At 41.5% G+C, this 22950-nt stretch overlaps 2 protein-coding genes across 7 annotated transcripts in view; both read left to right on the forward strand.

Moving 5' to 3' along the window:
- sv2a (synaptic vesicle glycoprotein 2A) overlaps positions 1-18672 on the forward strand; it is a 37023-nt gene extending 18351 nt beyond the window's left edge. The window contains exons 3-13 of the mRNA XM_035389735.1: positions 4402-4582; positions 5119-5270; positions 5706-5839; positions 6790-6879; positions 7252-7359; positions 7969-8057; positions 8716-8880; positions 9045-9178; positions 10839-11042; positions 11513-11672; positions 12639-18672. Coding sequence (XP_035245626.1) covers positions 4402-4582; positions 5119-5270; positions 5706-5839; positions 6790-6879; positions 7252-7359; positions 7969-8057; positions 8716-8880; positions 9045-9178; positions 10839-11042; positions 11513-11672; positions 12639-12822 — 1601 coding nt within the window. The 3' untranslated portion in view covers positions 12823-18672. The remainder of the gene's footprint in view (positions 1-4401; positions 4583-5118; positions 5271-5705; positions 5840-6789; positions 6880-7251; positions 7360-7968; positions 8058-8715; positions 8881-9044; positions 9179-10838; positions 11043-11512; positions 11673-12638) is intronic.
- Positions 18673-19819: 1147 nt separating this feature from the next.
- Positions 19820-22672, forward strand: bola1 (bolA family member 1). Of its 6 annotated transcripts, none has more exons than XM_035393737.1 (2): positions 19820-19909; positions 20775-22672. In XM_035393737.1, the coding sequence occupies exons 1-2, from the start codon at positions 19859-19861 to the stop codon at positions 21156-21158; spliced, it is 435 nt and encodes a 144-aa protein (XP_035249628.1). In that variant the 5' UTR covers positions 19820-19858; the 3' UTR covers positions 21159-22672. The 6 variants fall into 6 exon arrangements, with proteins under 6 accessions (XP_035249628.1, XP_035249591.1, XP_035249632.1 ...); XM_035393700.1 differs by having other exon boundaries at positions 19842-19920; positions 20677-22672; XM_035393741.1 differs by having other exon boundaries at positions 19846-19920.
- Positions 22673-22950: the final 278 nt, after the last annotated feature.

Consider the following 22950-nt stretch of genomic DNA (forward strand, 5'->3'; position numbering starts at 1 on the left):
CTGCAAGGCACTGGGCTATTAATCTAACCCATAAAGAGATTCCCTCCCTTGGGACTCAATGTCCTTTTAATTAGCTTTGTCTAGGTCAGGAAGACAGAGGCACCTTGGCCAGCCTTTGTGTTTTATAATGCGAGAACGAGTGAGCAAATGAGCTTTCCATTTCCCTTCAACTCTGTGCCTTGGCTTGTATCCACTAGAAAACCATGCTGTCTTAAGCACTTCTCCCTATTGACCTGTTAATCAGGCTGGCCAATTATGCACAGTATCTCCACAAAGATATGGGACACTAATGCCTCTGAATGTGAAATCCCCCTTTTATCTCGGCAGATTGGAGGGGAGGAGCACATGGCTGTGTGGGGGCGGGGACGGCAGATGGGGCGTGGCTGTGAGAGCACAGGGCTGGGCTCACAGAGTTTACCTTTCAGGGACGCGCGGGAGAGAAACCCCGCTCCAGCTCAGCACGCGCGGTCCCTCATCCGTATCCGTGACGCACGCCGATGCGCGCAGAAACGGGAAAACCGGCTATTAATAGCTCACGCATTCCCCCCCATCCCCCTCCCCCTCCTTCCTCTGCCCCCGAAGCTGCAGAACCGCGTCTCTTTCTGACGGAGCTCCCCCCCCTCCCTGCTGGGCTGTGAGCGCAGCTGTCCGCTGTCTGTGGAAGGGTGGTGGGGAGGGGGAGGGGGAGGGGCTGCAGATTCACAACCAGCACAGAACTTCAGCGCTTCAGGCAGTCATTCCCTGCGGATTCTATTCTCTAGAACTGAAGAAAGGCTGCTCGCCAAGCAGACCAAATCCAGTCTTCCACTGCTTATGGGGAGGAGCCTGCTGGAAACTAATTCATGGTGTTTTTCTTCAACATTTAAAATCACACAGGCTTTGTTTTTATGATTAAAAATGCATAGTGGCTGTTGTGTATTTGTGTCTGTCGGAGGTGTAAATTATTTATGTGATTCGCTGCCATATTTCAAAATGGCTGCTTATTTCAGGCATGCTGTATTTGAGCTTTTGCTGTATATAGTCTATATAGAACCTAGGTCCTTATTTCTACAGTACCCTTTGCAGGTTTGTGTGAATCCTCTCTAATAGCTCATCATCCAACGTATCCAACTGGGAATGAATATCATACTGCAGTTGATTTGCTTTGGAATCATCATCTACTCTTCCAAAAGAGCCAATCCCTGTTCAGCATGTATCCCAGATGCAGCCTCTCCCTCGTGCCCATAAATACACTGTAGCGTGCGTTCTTTGCTGTGAAATGAGCAGTATGTTTGGGCGCCCTTGACTGTGACCCTGAATACAGCGCATGCTGTTAGCACGCAGCTCACCAGATGTCTCTTACTTTTCGGATTCCAGTATCATTTTAGTTAAACATCCAGTGTTAACCTTCCCATTCCTGGTTATAAGAGTATTACAGGCAGGGGGAAATGTGCTTCTGTGAGGAGAGGGGGTGTTTGTGGGGGGTGATCAGTGATCAGCACCATGGACAGCACCCGCTCTCGGCGCGGGATTCCCAGGTTCAGCTGGAGGGGCGGGAAAAGGCAGCTGCGCCTGCATTGCGGCGACGGCTGTCGTGCCTCGTCACTGTTTTCCCTCTCCTCCTCGCCGCAGTGGCGGCTCTCTGTGAGATGGGGAGAGAGGAAGGGCCGGTATTGACACCTGCCTCCCTCCGCCATCGAGGTCACCTTCACCAGAAGCCGCGGTGCTGAGCGCCGCAGCCTTCTCACTCTCAGCCCATGCTGGAATGCCTGCAGTGGCTCTCTGTATGAAACATCATCAGAATCTCACCAGAACAAGAAAACTAACAGGGTACAAACACCAAAAACAAAACCACGAGCTTAAATGTGAAAAGGAAACAGGAGTAGTTTGGTCACTAGCTAACCACTCAAAGAGGTAGAAGTTGCTCTTGAAAACATAAGATGAAAATTCTCTGAAAAACATCATCCCTTGGTAGGTTTTCCTGTGTACCACAGATGTATGGTAGGCTCAGTGAAGGCCTGCACTTGATGTGTTATTTGAACATTTAATTCATGTTTACTGCCAATTTAGAGAGAGCTTATCAAATTATACGTACAGTTCCCTCCAAATCCTTTGATACCCTGGATAAACTGTAGAAAAAGATGCACTAACTGAAGATTTAAATTTAAATGAACACGCTGTCCTCTAGAGCAAATAAAAGCGAATCGATGAAATGGAGCCTTTTACTGTAACATAAAATACCATCATCAAAACGTTAATGGCAGTGTTCTGGCGCCGTCCCACCTGAGCCGTTAATTACCTTGTTGGCCACAATAGTGGATGAACAAGGTCGCTTTAAGGCATCCTTCTAAACGGTGTAGGCAGGATGCCTGAATCAGCCACTGCAGCCTGCCTCTGTGTGCCGTGGAGCCAGTAATCTGACATGAAAGACGAGGGTCATAAAGGGGACGTGATTCCCACATTCCCCCTCGGCTCTCAGGGGAGAGTGCGGGATGCCAGCCCCAGCGACTGGTTCAGAGGGAAAGATCCAGAGGCCAGCCGGATCACCAAGCCGCAGGCTAGCCCCTAAGGCCGGGAGATTGTGGCAGCTGTCCATGTCCTTCATGGTCTGTCTTCAGTGCCCTATAATGTAATGTAATATTGAGTCTTCCTTGGCCACAGTTCCCCTGTTTTTAAGACGGTTAGTAATCAAACTCAAGATATGGAAATGGTCTGGTTCTGTAATTCACTCCTTGATGCCAGTCAGTCTCCCTCTATTGCATTATTGATGTCTTTGAAATGTGATTTTCCTTATCAGTTTAGGTCATTTCTGTTTTCTTTTCTGTTGCGGGCTCTCTTTAGTATTGTTCTGTTTTTATTATTTGATTGGTGCAGCTGCTTGTCTTTGTTCTCTGCATGAATTGTCCTACTGTTACGCTATGGTTAAAGGATACCCGCTAGCCTACGGTATGTGTTGGGTACATCCAGCTACACACTCCCCATTTACCTTGTGGGGACCCACTTATCATTTTCATGTGATTGCAAACATTTTCTTCGATTAAAGTTAGAAGGCACTGTCAGAAGAAAATTGTCAAATAAAGCACTCAGGGTGTGGCGTAAGACACTCAAAGTGTGGTCCATTTCTGCACAACGTACTAAGTATCTGTTACCTAATTGATTGGTAATGGGCAAAGGTGCTGAAGGACACTTTTCCATGTATCACATGTGACTCAAAAAGAAGCCCAGTGATGCAGCATATGGGACAAGAAGCAGCCTTTCATTGTGACTTCATCTAGGTCAACTATCATTCTCTGAACAGGAGGTAGAAATGTATATTCATGACTTTACTTGTTATTCAGAATCCTCAGCACAAACGCCTCCTCACCCATGAATAAGATTGCATAATTTTATTTGTGTCTGTAAGCCTATACAGGCCCAGTCATTTCAATGAGACAAAACTGTAGCTAATATACTGTGGATTCGTACTTCTTACAGCACCACAGTAGCATATGTAATTGTATAGTACCAAGGTTCTGAGGAACATTACGTGTGCTCTGTTAGCGGTCTGAAGCTAATAGATGTCGCCTTCAGTGCTTTGGCTTAATTTAAAGCGCTTATTCTGCTGCTCAAACTAGCACCAAAGAGCCAAGCTGTGCTAGTGCGAGCGCATATCCTGCCTCAGTATTTAAAGAAATATGTGTGTGTCCTTAACTGAGATATGTGCATATAAATCAAGTGTGGCAGTTTGAACATATCCAAGAGCAAGAGCCATTTCTCCACAAACTCTCTGCCATCGAGTGTTAGGAGCGCTGTCTCCAGCGACAGGAAGTCGGCGGCGCCGTGAGCCTGACGCCGGTCTGGTGCCGCCACGCTCCCTGCGTGAGTCATCGTTGGGTTCACACATCCCATCACGGGGCGCCGGGCGCGAGGCTTCTGTTTCGCGGCAGACAGCCGCTCCGTCTGCAACCCTGCGTGTTCGTGCTGCCGCGCCCCGGCTTCACGCCGAGTCAGCTCAAACGCCCCCCCCCCCCCCCACTCGCCCCCCCCGCCTCCTGCAGCTGCTGGAAGTGCTGCTCAAACTGAAGCTTTGTTTTAACTTTTATTTTGCCATTTTTTCTGTTTTTAGTGCTTGGTTAAAAGAAAGCGGCTGTTTAGTCTGCGATAATCTCTGGTCCGCCTGTTGTTTCAACCTCTTCTACCACACTCTTACGCTCATCTACCGTATTCCTGTATCCTGCTGTTCAATTCATTATTAGGGAATTCTTAAAAAGAAGATTCCTTTAATTAGCTGGTTATGCTTTGTGTTTACTTTCTAATTACAGATTTAGCTCCCGCTTGCTTTGGTCAATCTGGCTCGAGGTATATGAGTTGTAAGAATGCTCTGGCTTCTGGCAGTGTGTAGTAGGGATAGGACCTCGCCATTGTCCTTCCTCTCTCTTTCAGGTCTGATTGTGTACCTGGGAATGATGGTGGGGGCCTTCCTGTGGGGCGGATTGGCGGACCGGATTGGCCGGAGGCAGTGCCTGCTCATCTCCCTCTCTATCAACAGCGTCTTCGCCTTCTTCTCCTCTTTCGTGCAAGGATACAGCACCTTCCTGCTCTGCCGCCTGCTCTCGGGCGTCGGGTAAGACCCGGAGCGGCTCCCTGCTTTCAGGACCGGCTGCGGTCGGCTTAAATGAATTCCCACAGCCACCTAGTCACCATTTATCACAATCTTACACAGAGCAACCTGCAGCGCAAAGTTATGACTTACTGTATGTCGCCGTTGGGGGCACAGGAACTGATTTGATTTGCGGTCTCCATGACAACCGTGTGGCTCCTAAAAGCCCATATGTTTAATGTCTCCCAAACGCACAGACTTGGTCTTAGTGCGTGTGGCGCATCCTTAATGAGGACTTACAGCATAGCAGTGGGACACGATAGGCCAGTGAACCCTATTATGCACACCTAGCCATTTATGCATGGAAATGAGGCTGCTATTTTAAGCACTGACATGGCATAAGGACTGTGTGCGGCGGATAGGCATGCATGACTCAACGGTGGGTGGATGCAGTATTTGCGAGGCCAGCTGGAGGGAAAAAGCAGGCCTCACAGGACCTGCTCCCGGTTTGAGTGGACGTGACCCTGCAGGCTTGCTTCTCTCTCTTTCTGTCTCCCAAGGATCGGCGGCTCCATCCCCATCGTCTTCTCCTACTACTCGGAGTTCCTGGCCCAGGAGAAGCGCGGCGAGCACCTGAGCTGGCTCTGCATGTTCTGGATGATCGGCGGGATCTACGCCTCAGCCATGGCCTGGGCCATAATCCCCCACTACGGTACTGCCGCTGTCGTGCCTTTTGCCCCGCCCAGGTCACCGCTCACGCCCCGTCTGTTGTGTGCAGGCCACGAGTGAGCCTGACCTTCTCTTTGCAGAACACTGTCATATTGAAGGCCAGGCTGTTAAAAAAATAAAACTGCTGATGGGGTCAGTTTGGCACTCCTCTCCTGCTCATTTTCAAGTAGGTCTCTGGACTGTTTCTGAGGCAGCTTACATGGCTGAGCGAAGGAACAGGGTTGACAGGTGGAAATGGCAATGCTGCTTGATGGACATCCTAATATTAATTTCCTTTGATGACCTATTCATCTGGCTGTTACTTCAGCCTAGTCCCTACTGTAGCCTGTGCAACCTCTGCTGGGCATTGTAATGTTCGTTGGCCCCAAGAGCCATCTATAACCACTGTATGGAACTCTTTGTCTTATCTGTACACCAGGCTGGAGTTTCCAAATGGGCTCGGCCTACCAGTTTCACAGCTGGCGGGTGTTTGTGCTGGTGTGCGCCTTCCCCTCCGTCGCTGCCATTGCGGCTCTGAACACCATGCCTGAGAGCCCTCGCTTCTACCTAGAGGTGAGGCCCTGCGCATGGCTGTATTTTTACCTCTTCATTAAGACGTGGTCATTTAAATAGGCCCCTTAAAGCAGACGGTGAAAACTCACAATGAAACTCGCTCACACTAATTTTCTGCGCAGGTTTCCTTGTCTTTGCCTTGGACTGACTGCAGCTGCAGTTATTTGCTGTTTATATGGAAGGCAATTGGCTGTAATTATCCATTGACATCTGTGCTTGGGTTTTGAAATATTCAAATTAGTGTGTGGGTTTCTGAACATAAGTTTAATAAATATGGTTTGGTTTCTGTTAATCGAAAATAATTGGTTTCCTTCTGGGTTCTTAATTGAATGCAAAAAATCACGTGATGATGTAGATGAGAGTTCACGAGAATCATAAAATCAATAGGTGAATGACAAGCCAGCCAGGGTATAGACAATTACTGAGATACAAGAAATGCTCAGTGTAAAATATTCAATATATGCAATAGGAGCAATTAAAACAAAGACATCAATAGAAATTATTTTGATGTGGGAAATAATCTCCATGTAACTGATAGTTAGGTATGAATTTGGGCAAAGCTCCCATTTAAATGACTGTAGTGTAGTTGGTCACCTTACTGCCTACTATCTGTCATATGCCAATGGTCATGTATGTGATCATATGATGCATGTAATAATCACAAAGAATGACTGCAATATGTACTGCATGGAGTAAGTCTCATTAACTTCATTAATATGCAAAATAATGAAATGGATTATTTCTTATGAAGTGTTACTGAATATAATGTGTGATGTGTGGTTTAGTTTCCATGTACAGTTACTGGCAGTATAGTATGGGCCAGTACAGTAGTGCAATATAGCACTGGCGCTATAACTTCTATGTATAATTAGTGATCACAGTCTGTGATGTGTGGGAACTCCAGCGTACAGCTGCTGATGTCCATGTGTTTGGTCTGTAATGTGTGGCAGAATGGGAAACACGATGAGGCCTGGATGATCCTGAAGCAAGTTCATGACACCAACATGAGGGCCAAGGGCTACCCTGAGAGAGTGTTCTCTGTGAGTTCCCCTGAGACGAACCGCCCCGTCTACACCTTTGAGTTCCTCTATGTGATGAGGAGTGATTCACTGATTGCTCTGGCTGGGACTAAAGCCTGTCTCAGTCACGCAGATGAGCCTGGATCATTATGTGCATCAATCATCTGAGAAAAAAGCAGCCAGCCAGTCTAATATTTCATGATGAAATCATCGTAATTTTCCCCATATTTCAAATGTCAGTAGATTACACTGTGTGAACAGCAATGATGAAATAATGTAATTACCTATTAATATTACTATTATTTATGAGTTTTGTTCTAGTATAGTGAGATGGATGTGCCTTCTTCTTAACTCCATATGTCAAGTGACACTCTTGGTCTTCTCTGTACCCAGGTGACCACCATTAAGACGGTGAAGCCGATGGATGAACTGGTGGACATGGGCAGGGACACCGCCTGGCACATTCGCTGGAGGGCAAAGCTGACCAGTCTTTTCCATCAGGTGCTCTGAAGACCTTAGAGTGCCCACGTTACGCATTTACATTACTGTTCACATTCTTTTATCGGATAATCAGGTCATCTTTGGGGTACTTCCTCTGCCATGCCTGAGAATTACAACTACTACTGTCCCATCATCTGTCACTTTGATTACTGAATTGCATGAGGGAGTAGGGGTGCGCTACCCCTAGCCCGGTTTTATGTATTTTACTCATAACACCATGTGATCCCACTGGGAGCACTTCCAAGATGGAGCTGCATAAATCTCCGTCACAAGCTATCTCATAAAACAGCATCCGGTGACAGGGCAGGAATATTGCTGGTGGGACAGAGCCTAGGGTAAGGATTTTATGTGCCTGACTCAGCTGAAGACATGAAAAAGTGGTGATGTTATGTTGTGTACAACAATAAATATTCTTTTGTTCGAACACAGTGAACCTTTGCTTTGCACACCCCTTACCAAAAGCAATACCCTGAGTATTGTAATACCGATATGACACTGATTTACTGTGGTCTTATATATTAAAGGGGTGAACCAGTGCACTTCTTCTGCAGTGGTCTACTTCTAGACTGTATGTTGTGTGGAATTACCTCCTTTGTTTGGTCCCTGCAGGTGTGGGGAAATTTTCAGGCCTGTTTCTCCCCCGAGTATCGCCGCACCACACTCATACTGATGGCCATATGGTTCAGCATGTCCTTCAGGTGAGGGCAATGAGTCTGCGCTCGTCTCAGACACGTACTTACGCTAGTCACCATGACATCACATGCACATACAGATGCAGTATTACTTTTGATTCAGTTACAGTCTCTGCACGCTACAGATCTGAAACAGAACCTAACACTGCTTGAGACACTAGACGCTCACGTGAAGTGCTGTATCCTTTCGCTTTGATTTTATTTTGCCAAGCTCATATGTAATGCTATGATTTGGAATGGTAACCCTTTCAAATGGAAAATTAGTGACCAAAGCAACCTTTTGTTTCTGCGTAAAACATATATTCATTAGATTCACATTATATTAGTCAGAGACCAGTAGTACAAAAGGACAAGCGACTATAAGAGAGAAGGGAGTTTAAAATGATTGCATTATGAGGCAAAAATAGCAAGAATATGTCTCCCTGTGCTCCCTTTTCATCCTGTCTAATGGCAGAGTCTTAAATGTTGTTATAAACTGATGATAGTTAATGTCACTTCCTGAATTTAATCAAAACCCGATTTAGGAAGGCATCAGCTCTTTTTATTGGCCTGTTAAGTGAGAATTCACCTCTGAATTACACAGTTTACGAAGGCCATAAGATTATATTGCTCATGATGTTATAAGCTGCTTGTAAACTCCCTAACCCTTTTCTCTAATCTACAGTTACTATGGTCTGACCGTGTGGTTCCCCGACATGATCAAATATCTGCAGAGGCAGGAGTATTCCGCACGCACCAAGGTCTTCATCAAGGAGAGGGTGGAACATGTCACCTTCAACTTCACCTTGGAGAACCAGGTCCATCGCAATGGTCAATACTTCAATGACAAGTGAGTCCTGCCAGCATATATGTCCATGTTAAGCAAGGGTACCATGAGACCCAGGACAGCAGGAAGCAGAGGAATGCCCCCCCCCCTCCCCCATCTGCATAGGGTTCCATGGCTCTTGAATGTTGTTTGGTTACACATGGTAATCTGCTCTTTCTTCCTGGAAGGTTCATGAACCTGAAGATGAAGTCCATGCTGTTTGAGGACTCTGTGTTTGAGGAATGCTACTTTGAGGACATCACATCTAGCAACACTTTCTTCAAAAACTGCACCTTCATTTCCACCCTTTTCTATAACACAGGTGAGACTCCGGGTTTCTATTGCTAAAGAAGGGATAGAGATTATATATTCTATATTCTGTGTTTCAGTTGTTCTGTTATTTTGGTATTTGGGTCAGTAACAATTAATAGCAGTTAATTCAGTACTGTGTACTCGATGTCAGGAGGTGCCATTGTAGGTAATTGGTGTAATGGGTGTAAGATATATTGAAGACTCCTATCAAGACAAGGGCTGTGATACTGACATTTAAAATTAATTCCTTATTATTATTTTGACTTTTATTGTCTCAGTTGCGTGCATAGGCTAGGCCTTATTAATTAAAATCAGTTTATTCAGTAGTACAGTAGCTTAGCAACCCTGGCCTGTTGCCATCTCATTTGCAAATGAAAGCAGAACTGTGAAAACATCAATTCCAGTCATGGGCTGATTGATTTTTAATTTTTCAAGCACAAAGGCCACAGAAGGAGGTGGTGAAAGTCTAAATCTTTCCAAGTCAGGTTATCAATAACCAAAATAAATTAAGTTCAATGTTACAATGCAATATTTTTCTACGAGGTTAAACTCTCACTTATCAGGATAGTGAATAGAATACCAAAAGCAGCTGAGTACTGTAACTCATGGTGCATGCTGTAGTCAAATTTGAACATGTACTCATGCATATATTTATTTAACTGTGTGACTGTGACCCAACAGGAGAAAATAGCTTTCATATACTGACCAGGCTGCTACATGTTCTCATATTCTTTATAATTTTCCATTGTAATCAATAGTTTATTATTAGATATCTATTGTTCACTAAAGCTGCTGTGTTGTGTAATGTACCTGGGTAATGTGCATTTACAGGTACCACTGTGTCTTATTATTGTGTTGAAGCTGGGTGGCTCATCTTGTTAAGGCGCTGTGCTAATGCAAGGATGGACCCCACAGTCTGAACTGTGCCAGTGTTAACTGCGACTGGCAGCCCCTCAGGGCTACACAGCTTTGGCTCTAGTATCGCACAGCGATAAGAGGGTTTCGGCTGGCCAGGGTAACAGGGTCTAATCGCTCACCATCCTGACCCATGCTGGTTGATTGGGGGCCCGTGAGTCTGCCTGTGCAGCTGCATTAGTGTCTTCATCCAACTCCTGTTAGCATTAGCCTGAATTTTGAATAGAAGTGCTGGTGACTTCCTGTGCTTCAGGGAGAGCACATGCTTGTCTACGTTCACATATATGAAAGCACTGGTTGCGACTATGAGAACTGATAAATATGTGATTTGGCATTCCAAAATGGTGAGGAAAAGAGGGATTATACAAAATTGTTTTAAAAAATGTGTTTTACTAACATTACATGTAAATTTTGATAACCAGTGATGATATAGTACATGATAAACAAATTGCAGATTGTAGGCCTACAGTGGAGTCATATGAATAGAATGAGCCATACTGTTTGTCAGTGCAATGTGAAGCAGGAGCCTTTACTAATGTGACATTAAATTGTTACCTGTTAGCAGAGGATAAGCACTTTTATCCTGAGAAAAGCTGGAGATAAAGGTATCTGTCATAACTCCCGTCCGGTTACAGTAATGCAGTAATGAAGACATACTAGTTGATCCTAGAAATCTGTCAGCCAAACAATCTCTCTCTCTCTCTCTCTCTCTCTCTCTCTCTCTCTCTCTCTCTCTCTCGCTTGCTCGCTCTCAGATCTGTTTAAGTACAGGCTTGTCAACAGCAAGCTCATCAACAGTACATTTCTGCATAATAAAGAGGGCTGCATATTGGACTTCAGCGATGACAACAACGCCTACATGATCTACTTCGTTAGCTTCCTGGGCACGCTAGCCGTGCTGCCTGGGAACATTGTGTCTGCCCTGCTAATGGACAAGATTGGACGGCTGAGGATGCTGGGTATGAGAATGGCCTCCATGGCTTCAGCTGCTGACATAATACTTTCAGCTATGCGGGTCCATTATGTCTACCTGAGAAGGTTTTATTTCTCACAAAATAGCACCTGAATATTATTCCCTAAAATTGTATATTTTGCTCTTGAAATAGAAGCACATGGATTTTATTTGCCTTAAACACTGGTTACACATGGGCTGAAGGATGAAGATTTTCCTTTGTCTTCTCACTTATTTAATCATTGTTAGTATTGCTTTTAACTGTCAGCTAATTAACTGGATATGATAATGAGCGGTGAAAATGAGCAGCAATTAAAATAATGAGCACTGTAGTTATTTTTGTAAGTTCTTAAAGTCAAACAATTAGTTCTTAGTCTTTTAATCACTACTTAGTTCTCCCGCCTAATTTTGGCCTGTTTCTTCTTTCTTTTGTGCTGTTGTCTCTCTCCCCTTCCTTCCCTCCCCTGCTCTCCACAGCGGGCTCCAGTATGATGTCATGCATCAGCTGCTTCTTCCTGTCGTTCGGCAGCAGCGAGTCGGCCATGATCGCCCTCCTCTGCCTCTTCGGCGGCATCATCATCGCCTCCTGGAATTCCCTGGATGTGCTGACGGTGGAGCTCTATCCGTCTGATAAAAGGTAAACCTGGAGCGCTCGCTCTTATCAAGGAATTAGCTGCTTTCTGTCCAGTGTAAGCCCACTTGTTCTTCTACCTTCACAGTCTAAAAGAGACTCTGCAGCGTCACACCAAGGAATGTCCCCTTCCCTCTGGCTCCAAATGACACAGCCTCCCTGTCAATATTGCTACTAGAGATAATTCAGTATGCCTGACATTCATTCGGGGAATATGAGGAAATTTTTTTTAAATATCCCTGTTGGTCTGTTAGTTTGCCTTGTTAGCTATTTTTGATGAGCCCCGCCGTGGAAACTTTGCCAATAAATAGTTTGCTACTGGATTTCACCTCTAACGAACAACTGTGTTCTTGTCATACTGATGTGAGACAGACATTTGCCTTTTTTGAGTAAATGCCAGGCCTTAGGAAACTTACACAGATACTGCATGCATGGAGCGGAGAAATAACCATCAAGCCAGATCACAGCACCACCCTGTGGTCGGGCTGCACTTCCGCAAGTATTTCATTAGCATTGGCTTCAGCAGTTGTTCCCAATTGGTTTCCTGTAGCTGGGTGGTTTTTTTTAGAAGCCCAACTTAACTGATGGTAGGAAAAACACAACATTGAACTGAATAATTTAGCTTAAGTGAATGCCTATTTTCAAATTGTCAGGCATATTATATAATATTGTATACAGTACTATGCTGTATATGTTCATGATTGTTGGTAACATCATATGAGATAATTATAATGACATTGTCACCATATCCTTGCCTGTGTCTTCATGGTGCATTAACTGTAACCCTAGAAAATCCCTGGCCACCAAAGTTTAGGAATCAGACTATGATATAACAGGAACATGCCCAGGTCTCTTACTTGTAACTTTTGGAAATGGAGCGTCCTAGGCATCTGTCTATTTGTCAATATAGAACATTGCAACACAGTTTAATACACACTCTCACTGTAAATGTAACTCTCTCTTTCTTTACAGGACCACAGCATTTGGTTTTCTGAATGCGCTGTGCAAGCTGGCAGCCGTCCTGGGCATCAGCATTTTCACATCTTTTGTGGGCATCACCAAGGCTGTGCCCATCATGTTTGCCTCAGGGGCACTGGCTGCTGGCAGCTACCTGGCTCTTAAACTGCCAGAGACACGGGGCCAGGTTCTACAGTAGTGTTGGGGCACCAACGGGGCAACCACAACTTAATTACTTTCCCCCTTAATCCCTGGTGACTGTGAATTGGGATGTGTAGAAATCTGTTAAAACCACAAGTTCCGGTTACCATCACAATAGTCATATAAATTGTGAAGTATACAAACCATTTCACAATCTAACAGCAACAACTGAAATCAAATGTTCTTTGTACTGCTTTTCATCCTAAGAAATGCTTGGACATTGAAATTGTGGTGTAATCTTGCTTTTCATGGTAGTTCCCATTTTTACAAAATATTACAGCAGAACTGCTTAATGATGTAATTTGACTGCACATAGGTAGAATGTAATAAATGGTGGCGTCCGTGACTTTAAGAAATGCCAACACTCAGAGGTTTTTTTATGCGAGGGAGGCCAAAAATCTGAAACAACATTCAGTTTATTTATATTACACACTCATACATTTCTTTAAATCATTTACATTGTATAAATCACGCAGCACATTTGGGTCTCAACCAACTATGACAGGAAGGCCTGACAGCACTTGTGTCTGGGCTCTATCTAGCCTTGATGGGACCCAAGATTTCACTCCAATTATTTAGTAAAGTCTGCTCTTCTCCTCTTCCTCCAGCAAGTTTCTCAAGTTGTCCATTTCTAATCACATTGGTATATGAACTGACTGTATATGAAGGGCTGAGCCGAATCAGTGCAAATCCAGTATATGGTGAGTTTGTGTCCTGTGATTGCTGGCCTACAGGGTTGAAGCTGGACTTTGGCTGTGTAATGGGTTCCCCCACCCCCTTGTCATTCATTGTCACTTCCTTTTCAAATGAAATTTCTAGCCTACTAACTGCCATTTTATAGGCGTGGCACAATCCAGTTTGACTTTATCACTTTCAGAATGTGGGAATGAAGCTTGATAAGTTCATATCTTAAACACATTCATATCTTAAACACATCACACAAGAACCATCCATAAATTAGATTTGAAGTTCATTCTAAAATTGAGGTTTTTTCTTTTCTGCATGTTTGATTTTTAAATATTTTTTTAAACAGAACTTATTTTATATTTTGTTGGTATTTGTGTGACAAATTAGCCATTTGTCTTAATGCTCCAAGCATCCATCTCTTATTTTCACAGTACAGTTGTTTGACAGTTTCTCACTTTGTAGAATATGAGTAATTGAAATCAAAAATTTGTCCTCGATTTAAGTTGCCTTCTATCCGCAGTTCCAATCCTTGGTATGCTCCCAGAATCACATTTTTACTTTTAAAGTCTTTTTATGGTTGTATATATTTACCTTATGAACACACATTTAGCAATTGTATACTATCACTTACAATATTATTCGTCGCAAACATGTAGGTGCAAAACACTCATTGCTAAATACAACTAAACTTTTTGTGTTTAAAAGCTGGATGTGTAAATATTTTTGAAATAGTGCCCATGCAATTCAGCTAGCAAGGGAATCTGTAAATAGACAACAAAAACATCCTTTCTGTGTCTGTACTTTCAATATATTGATTTATGCAATTGTACCATGGAATGCAAAAACAACAATTATGCAGTCTAAAACAATTGACTTTCTATTTCCACAGATCTATTCATTTGCCACATTGTAAGCTCTTACTCAGTACCACCTTTTGTGACATATAATTCCAAGGAATATATACCATACAATATGTAATTTTACTGGTTTCAAGTTACTAATGTAAACATGTGATGCTTTGCACACACCCCTTACCATGTGGTCATTCCACCCCCATTGTAATAAGTGGTATCATTGCGTTTCTCCAGATGTGAAATTTTAAAATGTAGTTGTGATCCATCAAAAATTCTAGTCCAACTCAATTTAAAAGCACAGATGACCTCAGTATTCATTCCCTCAAGATGACTCTGTTTTTCATTCTTATTTTGTTTTGTCAATTATTTTCAGTTAATCACATTGAAAATAAGCACTTAAAACACAGAGAATATATGAGTTCTCCAAGAAATGTAAATATTATATTAAGAACAAGCACAAGCAGTTTGAAAAATACAGCTAAGTGTTTTTGTTCAGTTTTTTGTATATAATGTACAAAATACATATGCACAGTGCAGTAAATCCATAAGTACTGGGACAGTGACACTTTTTTTGTTGTTTTGACTCTATTCCTGCGCATTGGATTTGAAATGGTTAAAGTGCTGCCTGTCGGCTTTCATTTGAGGGTCTTTACATCCATATCATGTAGGAAATGCAGCCCTTTGTTACACATTTCCCTATTTTGGGGGACCACAAATAATTGGACAGTTGGCTGCTCAGCTGTTTCTTGACCAGCTCTGAGTTCATGGATCATTTGTCCATGCACAAAAAAAGATAACACAAGCTCTAGAGTTGAGTCTAGGTGTTGCATTTTCATTTGGAGTCTGTTGCTGTTGTCTCTCAACATGAGGACCAAAGAAGTGTGAATGCCAGTAGAGCAGGTCATCGTGGGGTGTAAAAATCTGGATAAGTCTATCAGAGACATAAAATATTGTATGTGTCAAAATAAACTGTTTGGCACATTGTTAAGAAGCAAGAGTGCTCTGGTGGGCTCAGCAATTGGAAATAATCTGGTAGACGACAGAAGAGCACTGTGATGGATGACCAAAGAATACTTTCGCTTGTGAAGAAAAACCCATTTTCAACTGTGAAACAGATCAACAGGCTTGGCAGAGCATCACCAGGAAGATACCCAGTGTTTGGTGATGTCTCTGGGTCGCCGACTTCAGGCAGCCATTGAATGCAAAGGGTTTGCAATTTAGTACTAAATATGATTACTTTATCTAAGATTATGTTAATTTGTCAGATTATGTTTGGTCCCCTAAAATGGAGAGACTGTGTATATAAAAGGCTGTAATTCCTACAAAGATCACTGGATGTGGATATAAATACCCTTGTATTAAAGCTGACCGCCTGCACCTCAACCTCATATCAATTGTTTAATTTCATATTCAATGTACTGGGGTACGGGGCCCAAACAACAAAAATTGTGTCACTGTCCAAATATTTACAGACTGCACTGTACATAAAACATGAACATATGATTAGGTGTGATGCATTCATTCAGTCTGTGTATAAAATATTGCTATAGGTATCAAGAAAATAATATACTACAGAAAAAATATTCAATTTAATTTTGATTCATGTTACACAGTATTAAAACTGTCAAGCAGTTTTCCTTATTATATCCATTATTTTTGACTAGAAGTGTGTTTAATAACAGATGAGAACAAATGTATTTTATTGATATGCAGAGCTTGCATATGTTATATTGTTCTCGTTTTCTTAGTGTCTTATTTGCTGATAAAATAGAGAAACAGAATCATGTTTACATGTAACTGTGTGTGTGGGTGTGTAATTGAGTGTGTGCTTACGTTTATCTTTCTTTTTTTGTCATGGCCTGTTGTAAATTATTCCTTTTTATGTGGAATAATGTGAGTTAACTGGCATGGGGTGGATATGCTTACAGCTTTAACCACCTTGCCAAAGTGAGTGCATTTTTCTTGAAGCTTAACTTTTGACCAAAAGATAAAGATGATAAAGGTAACTCAAAAATATAGAAATCATATGCATGTGTAATAAATTCTGAAACACTGAGTACGATCATATAAAATTGCAGTTCCCCGAACACTACAGGTTCTGAAGAAAAGCTATTCTATTTGACAGCCATGGCCGGAACATACATCATTTTGGCGCAATTTTCAGTCTGCAACTTCGGTCATTGGACCAAACAAAAGCACTTTTTGATAAGCTTGTAACCCATGTGTGGGCAGACAGGAAACTGTTGAATTGACTGGGAACTTATTCGCAGGTCTTTGTATCTTAGTCTGGAATAATGATTTTATTTTGTGGAGTGAAACACATTGTTTAGATCCAACTCCTCAAAGTGTGTGGGTTTAAGAACTAATACTCATGATGTACTCATACTGAAACATTTTTTAAACTATATTTTGCTGTCCTTTTGTGGAAGGGAGTGTAATCTCAGTTGAATCTACTGAATTTATGTACACTGCAGCCTGGCATAGGTCAAAACATTTACTGTTCCTCTCCTGATACCCAGATACAGTATAATGGCATACCCATTCTGGTACATACATATATATCAATATTTAAATGTTTTTTTGTAATTTTCAAATGTGTAAATAGAAAATAAACTGTGACTCTTGGTTTAGAGTGTCTTTCACTTATGGGGGTATGTCATGCCTGGTGATTTTACTGTGGTACACACACATGATTTGAGCTGGATAAACTAAATTATCACATTCTTTTACTGCCAATTGTTTGTAGGATAGTAGCCATATAACTACAGTTCAAAAAGAAAACCACAGCACAGGAGGATTAATAGATGTGTTATGGTGCACTTGTCTCCGTGCAATGTAGGCAAGCACAAATATAGAGAATTTCTGTTATTTCCATAGAATGAGTTATCAAATAGTTACACATAGTTGGAACTTAAATGTCTGGTCTGGTCTAAACCTGATCATTTGTTGTGTATATGGAGAACTGCATGCAATATCTTAAGTAACAGGCAGTGGTCTGGAGCAAGTAGTGGCCAATGTCTTATATCCTCTATTTGATCACCTATATTGCCTATTTGCCCTAAGGCCAAAGCATGTGGTGTTTCCAATAATACATGCTGTCCCATAGTTGTGCATCACCTTGGAAACACTCCCTCTCCCAAATGTGTATCGGACCCAACTTTGTGCACAATTATGGATAGCCCTTGTCTGTGTTCATAACAATGTTTCATTGCCTGGGAGACTATGTTGTACAATAATTAATTATATTTTCTCATATTCTCCCAGTTTAGCAAATAGCAGACTGAATATTATCTGACATTGTACACTAAGGAGCTATCACTGAAATGTTAAATGGGTCAGTTGCAATTTTATAACATACCCTGCCCGCGCACACACTCTTTCAAAGTAGATGTTTAAAGTTTACTTGGTATTACAATACCTGTTTTACAATTAGTGTGGATGCATATTAATTATCTGTAAATCTAACTGCCATGTTTTCTCTGTGTTTTGTCTTTGAAGCAACCACTAAATTTCAAACCAGGATGTTGATCTGAGGCTATTGTATGGTATTACATTAATCCATGTATGGTATTTATCGAATGAACTTCAGTTGAGCTGTATGACTTTTCTATTTTTGTGGACAGTATGCTGCTTTAGTGTTTCCCTGTTGAGGTTGTCACTGATTGTAATGAAATTATGAATAACAATCATACTGTAGGTGCAAAGTAAACAAAGCAATAATCAACATGTTCTCTGCTCTGCACTGCCCAGCCATAGTGAAAGCACATTGTGAAATCTTTGCCCAAGCCCAGAGTTGGTGCTCACTCCTTAAAAACTGAATTGGCCAATATCCACATTGTCATCAGAAGAGCCCACCAGGACTGCTACAGCAGCTGTCAAATTTTAAAAGAACAGACATTATTTAAATGTGACTGAAAATTCAACACGTTATAATTGTACTGTGCTGTAGAAAGTGTAGGTGTTTGTATGTACAAGTATAAATATGTGGAAACAATAACTAAAAAGACAAAACAAAACATGCTTACTGACCAGATACTATAATATGTTGTCTTTATTTCGTGTGTTTTGTAAATCAAATTTGAAAAAGTTACATCATAAATAAATACATCAATACTAAGTACTTCTAGATATGGAGAATATTTTACTGTAAAACAATGAAGGTGGTGTATTAAGGTTTGTGCAAGATTTTTCTTTTTTATTTTGGTAACCATGCGGCAATCTGCACTCTTGACTTGTGCAATTAAATTTTTCAGTATTACAATGGAGTTAACCATACAATGCAGTAAATAAAGATATACAAACATGTATTTGTGTTTCTTTTTTATTCAAGACAGTACTTTACCTTGTGTTTGTTGAAACTTCTTTAGATTTCATTGCCATAATTTAGGATTAATTACTACCAAATGTTATGCTACTGTACATGGACCATTTGAGAGCAGGTCTTAAAAACATGGCCATTAGCACTGAATCTACCAGAGTGAGCAGATAGCAGTAGTTCACCGCTACGTATATACATTTGGACATCTTATTTCATATCAGGATTCCCTTTTCATTGTGTAGTAGGTCCTATTATGTTTTCAGGTAATACATATAAAACTAGGCTCATGACTGCTATTAGGTTTAAAAATATTTTGAAAAAATAGATATAGTATGCTCTATAATGTTTGGGACAAAGACATTTTTTCTTCTTGATTTAGCTCTGTACTCCAACGTTTTAGATTTGTAATCATAAAACAAATATGATTGGTTAATAGCCGTGGTATGATAATCGTATGTAACGTCTAATGCTTCTTTACAGTTCTATTTAAATTATCACTCCGTGGCTAAGAAGTCATTCAATTCGAAATAAAAGATGATACATGTAACGATGATCATCAGTCACAAAATGGAGACTTTTGAAACTCAAGCAGGTCTTGAGGCGAGGGAAATTATATCCTTAAGCGTCAAGAGCTCTCTACAGATCTATTGGGACAGATTAATGTTATAAATGAAAGTAGTCATGTCTGGTACTTTTTTGCATATCCTTTGCATGCAATGACTGCTTGAAGTCTGAGGCCCATAGACATCACCAGGTGCCAAGAATCCTCTGGTGCTGCTCTGCTAGGCCTATACTGCAGCCATCTTCAAGTGAATGACTTGGGCATTTTTCCATGTTTGGCTTTTAAAAACTCTTGTTGCTCTAGCAATATGTTTGGAGGCATTGTCTTGCTGTTGGATTAAGTGCCGTCCAATGAGTTAAGTGCCACATGATAGAAACCGAGCAGATAAGATACTTCTGTACTCTATAAAAATTGCTATAATTTCTGCATGGTAGTACAATAAAAGTTGAGAAGCTGAATTTTAACCACATTTGACTTGTTGACAAATCTACAATTGTAGAATAACAAAGAAATTATGTGTTCGCCCCAAACGACGTGGAGCTCACTGACGGTCCATATAGCAAGTTCTCAAAACTACAAATTCCACTTCTCAACGCGGTGGATCATTGTGCGCATGCGACTATGGAGACTGCAGCTCCTACTGCTAGGTCAGTGCTTGTATAAGGCTGGTATAAGGTGAGTTGTTTGCTATTTAACTTTACTTGCAAGCTATCTGGCTATACAGACACGACTTTTCATACCATCGTTGTAATATTTCTGTTATGTCAATCTTTATTTTGGTTTATTACGTTTTGCTTTGTTTCAAGAACGTTTGACATAATCGATGTAGCATTTAGCCAGGTAGTCAAGAACTACGGAAGCTAACTAGCAAGTCTAGCTCAACGCTCGCTAGCTAACTGACGAATCATTGCTTGCTGCTAGTGCTAGCAAGCAAGTGGTAAGACAGACCGAATGCACGATAACAGAGTTAGCTAATTCTACTTTTGGATACTTTCTGGCTGATGTTACATATAACTGACGTAACCGTTATATTTACCTAGATAACTGACATTTTTCGTTAACGCTTGCTAGCTAGTTTGCTAGCAGACTGATTAATTTCAACGACGTTAGACTAGCTATCCATAGACCTAATCCATCCAGAACAACGTTAACCGGTGGGTTTAACAAGATAACCATTTTATTTTACGGTAATTAGATGGTGTTTAGAGACGATTGGCCTATATGTATTTTAGCTATTGTATGTTTCGTTTTGTCATGGTTTTTTAAAGAAAATCACTGAGAAAGACATTTTACAAAAGGCAGTTTTCTTTGTCATCGGCGTGTCATCACGTTTTCATGACATTGTTCAAATTTTAGATGAATTAATAGTGCATTTCTCCTCTTTAACATTGTTCAAATCACAATAAGTAAAGCTCAAATGTTGTTTTCCAGGCTGTAATTGCTGGGAAACCCCCCACTGTCCTCTGATGCTGCCCAGTGTCTTGCGCTGTGCGCGACCTGCTGCCAACACCCTTACCTTCTCCCGCCAGACCGCCAGATTTCGGCCTCAGATGGACCCCAGCCGGCCTGTGGAGAGCACCATAAGGGCCAAACTGAGCCAAGCTCTGGAGCCCGACCACCTTGAGGTGATGAACGAGAGCCACATGCACGCCGTGCCCCCGGGGTCTGAGTCTCACTTCCGGGTGCTGGTGGTGAGCAAGCGTTTTGAGGGGCTGTCCCTGCTGCAGCGCCACCGTCTGGTCAACGAAGCCCTGCGCGAGGAGCTTAGCACCCTAGTCCATGCCCTCGCCATCCAGGCGAAGACCCCCCAGCAGTGGGACAGCAACCCCAGTTTAGCCAAGAGCCCGCCCTGCATGGGGGGCTCCAAGCATGACAGCACTGTGGCCGACAAGCTGAAGGCTGGCCGAGAATGAACCATGAGCGCTACTGATGATGCTTTCCATGCTCAAATGCCGGGGCTTGTATGAGGTCTTGTATCAGTCACACTTTTACTGGAACTTTTTAACGTCCTCAAACCGTGGTCAGTTCGACAGTATATTGTAACAAAGAGCTAGCCCAAACCTTGCATCGTTACATGAGTGAAGCATTAAACTATTTCACACCCTAATCTAGAATGAAGAAGCTGAGACAAATGCACTTAGAATGTCTTTAGATCCATTCTGAAAAGGAGAGGAGCTGCAGGTATTGCTTATATCACTGAATGCAAAGACTGGCTATGTGAAACTTCAATTAAAGATACAGAGGCTATGGGAATATTTAATCTTAGGTTTGATCATCGACTGTGCGTTCATTTCATATTTAGAAAAAGTTTTTTTGGTGGAAGCCAGACAGGCAAACATTCGTCTCTACAGTGGGGATAGGAACCATGATATTATGTGTGTGGACCTTTCTGCCTACTGAGCTGTGTAGCAGATTGTGTAGAGTGGAGACAAAAGCTAAATTGAATTATGTTGCTGCAATGTAAGTAATTACAGCAGAGACAAAGTACAAAGTACACTTGGGACTTTTTTCCATTACAGGTTTTGTGATTTATGTACCCCTTTGGCATTTAATAAACAATGTAGTATTAAATGCAATATTTAGTATGCTTGTGCAAAGGATTCTTGAGGTTCATATTCATCATTTTCCAGGAACATTATAATATCAATTAAGGATCATCGTATATCGGCAACAACCTGTTTTGACGCACAGAAAGGTTCAGAACCGAATCTTCACATCTGCCAAAGCTTGAATAGCCAAACAAACATTTTTCTGAATATAAGAAAAAAACTGCTAGCTATGAGAGCAAACCCATATAGGGGATGGTTGTAATAATATAGCTTGCATAAAAATCTATTTGACATATAACGCATAGCTGCAACAGCTGAAATGAAACTGGTGTTTGAAGGGTTAATCATATTTCAGGTCTTCCCACCAGGGGGCAGTACTTGTCAATATATTTCATACAGTGAACATGAGGATAAGCATTGAAAGTAAACAGGGGAACATGCTAATTTAATCAGAGTTTTTATCCCCTCTGTAGTTTCTTTGTGTGCACATTGTCATTTAGAAATTATAGTCCTCCTTTAAGAAGTTATTATGTAAAATATATATATATATATAATATATATATATATATATATATATATATATATATATATATATAGTTATATTTTATTTTTCCTTTTTGTTGAACCGTCGTGATAGTTACACCAGTAGTACTTGCATTGATACATGTGAGAAACATTTATTCCTTAACATAGTTTGCAGAATATGACAGCTGGTAAAGGTTTTTTGTTCAGCCTTACTGTATAAGTACTATTTTGCATTAAATACTCTCACCAAGGATTTACACTTAATCTCTGGTAAGAACTGCTGATAAGGAGAAATGTATTGTGGTTCATTTGGCAATACCTAAAATAAAACCAAAGCAAGAAGATTAACTTGATCAACTGTTGGAAATGCTTCGGTTCTAGCTTTCTTGTGTGCCTGCCATGAATACAGTTGACAGTTAACTCCAAAATAAATTCTAATTCTAATGGGTCTGGCACAAATATATCAGACACGCTGTTTGTTATTGAAATGTGGTTTGTTGACTGTGTCTCAGACTTTGAGTTTGAGTGAACGGTTGTGCAAGAAAGCAATTCTGCCCTCAGACTTGTTGCCCCATTGTCAAATAACTACAGCAACAAAAACACCAATATAAACAAACAGTGCAGTGTATAA

This window comes from Anguilla anguilla, chromosome 1, assembly GCF_013347855.1.
Source record: "Anguilla anguilla isolate fAngAng1 chromosome 1, fAngAng1.pri, whole genome shotgun sequence".
Classification (NCBI taxonomy): Eukaryota; Metazoa; Chordata; class Actinopteri; order Anguilliformes; family Anguillidae; genus Anguilla; species Anguilla anguilla.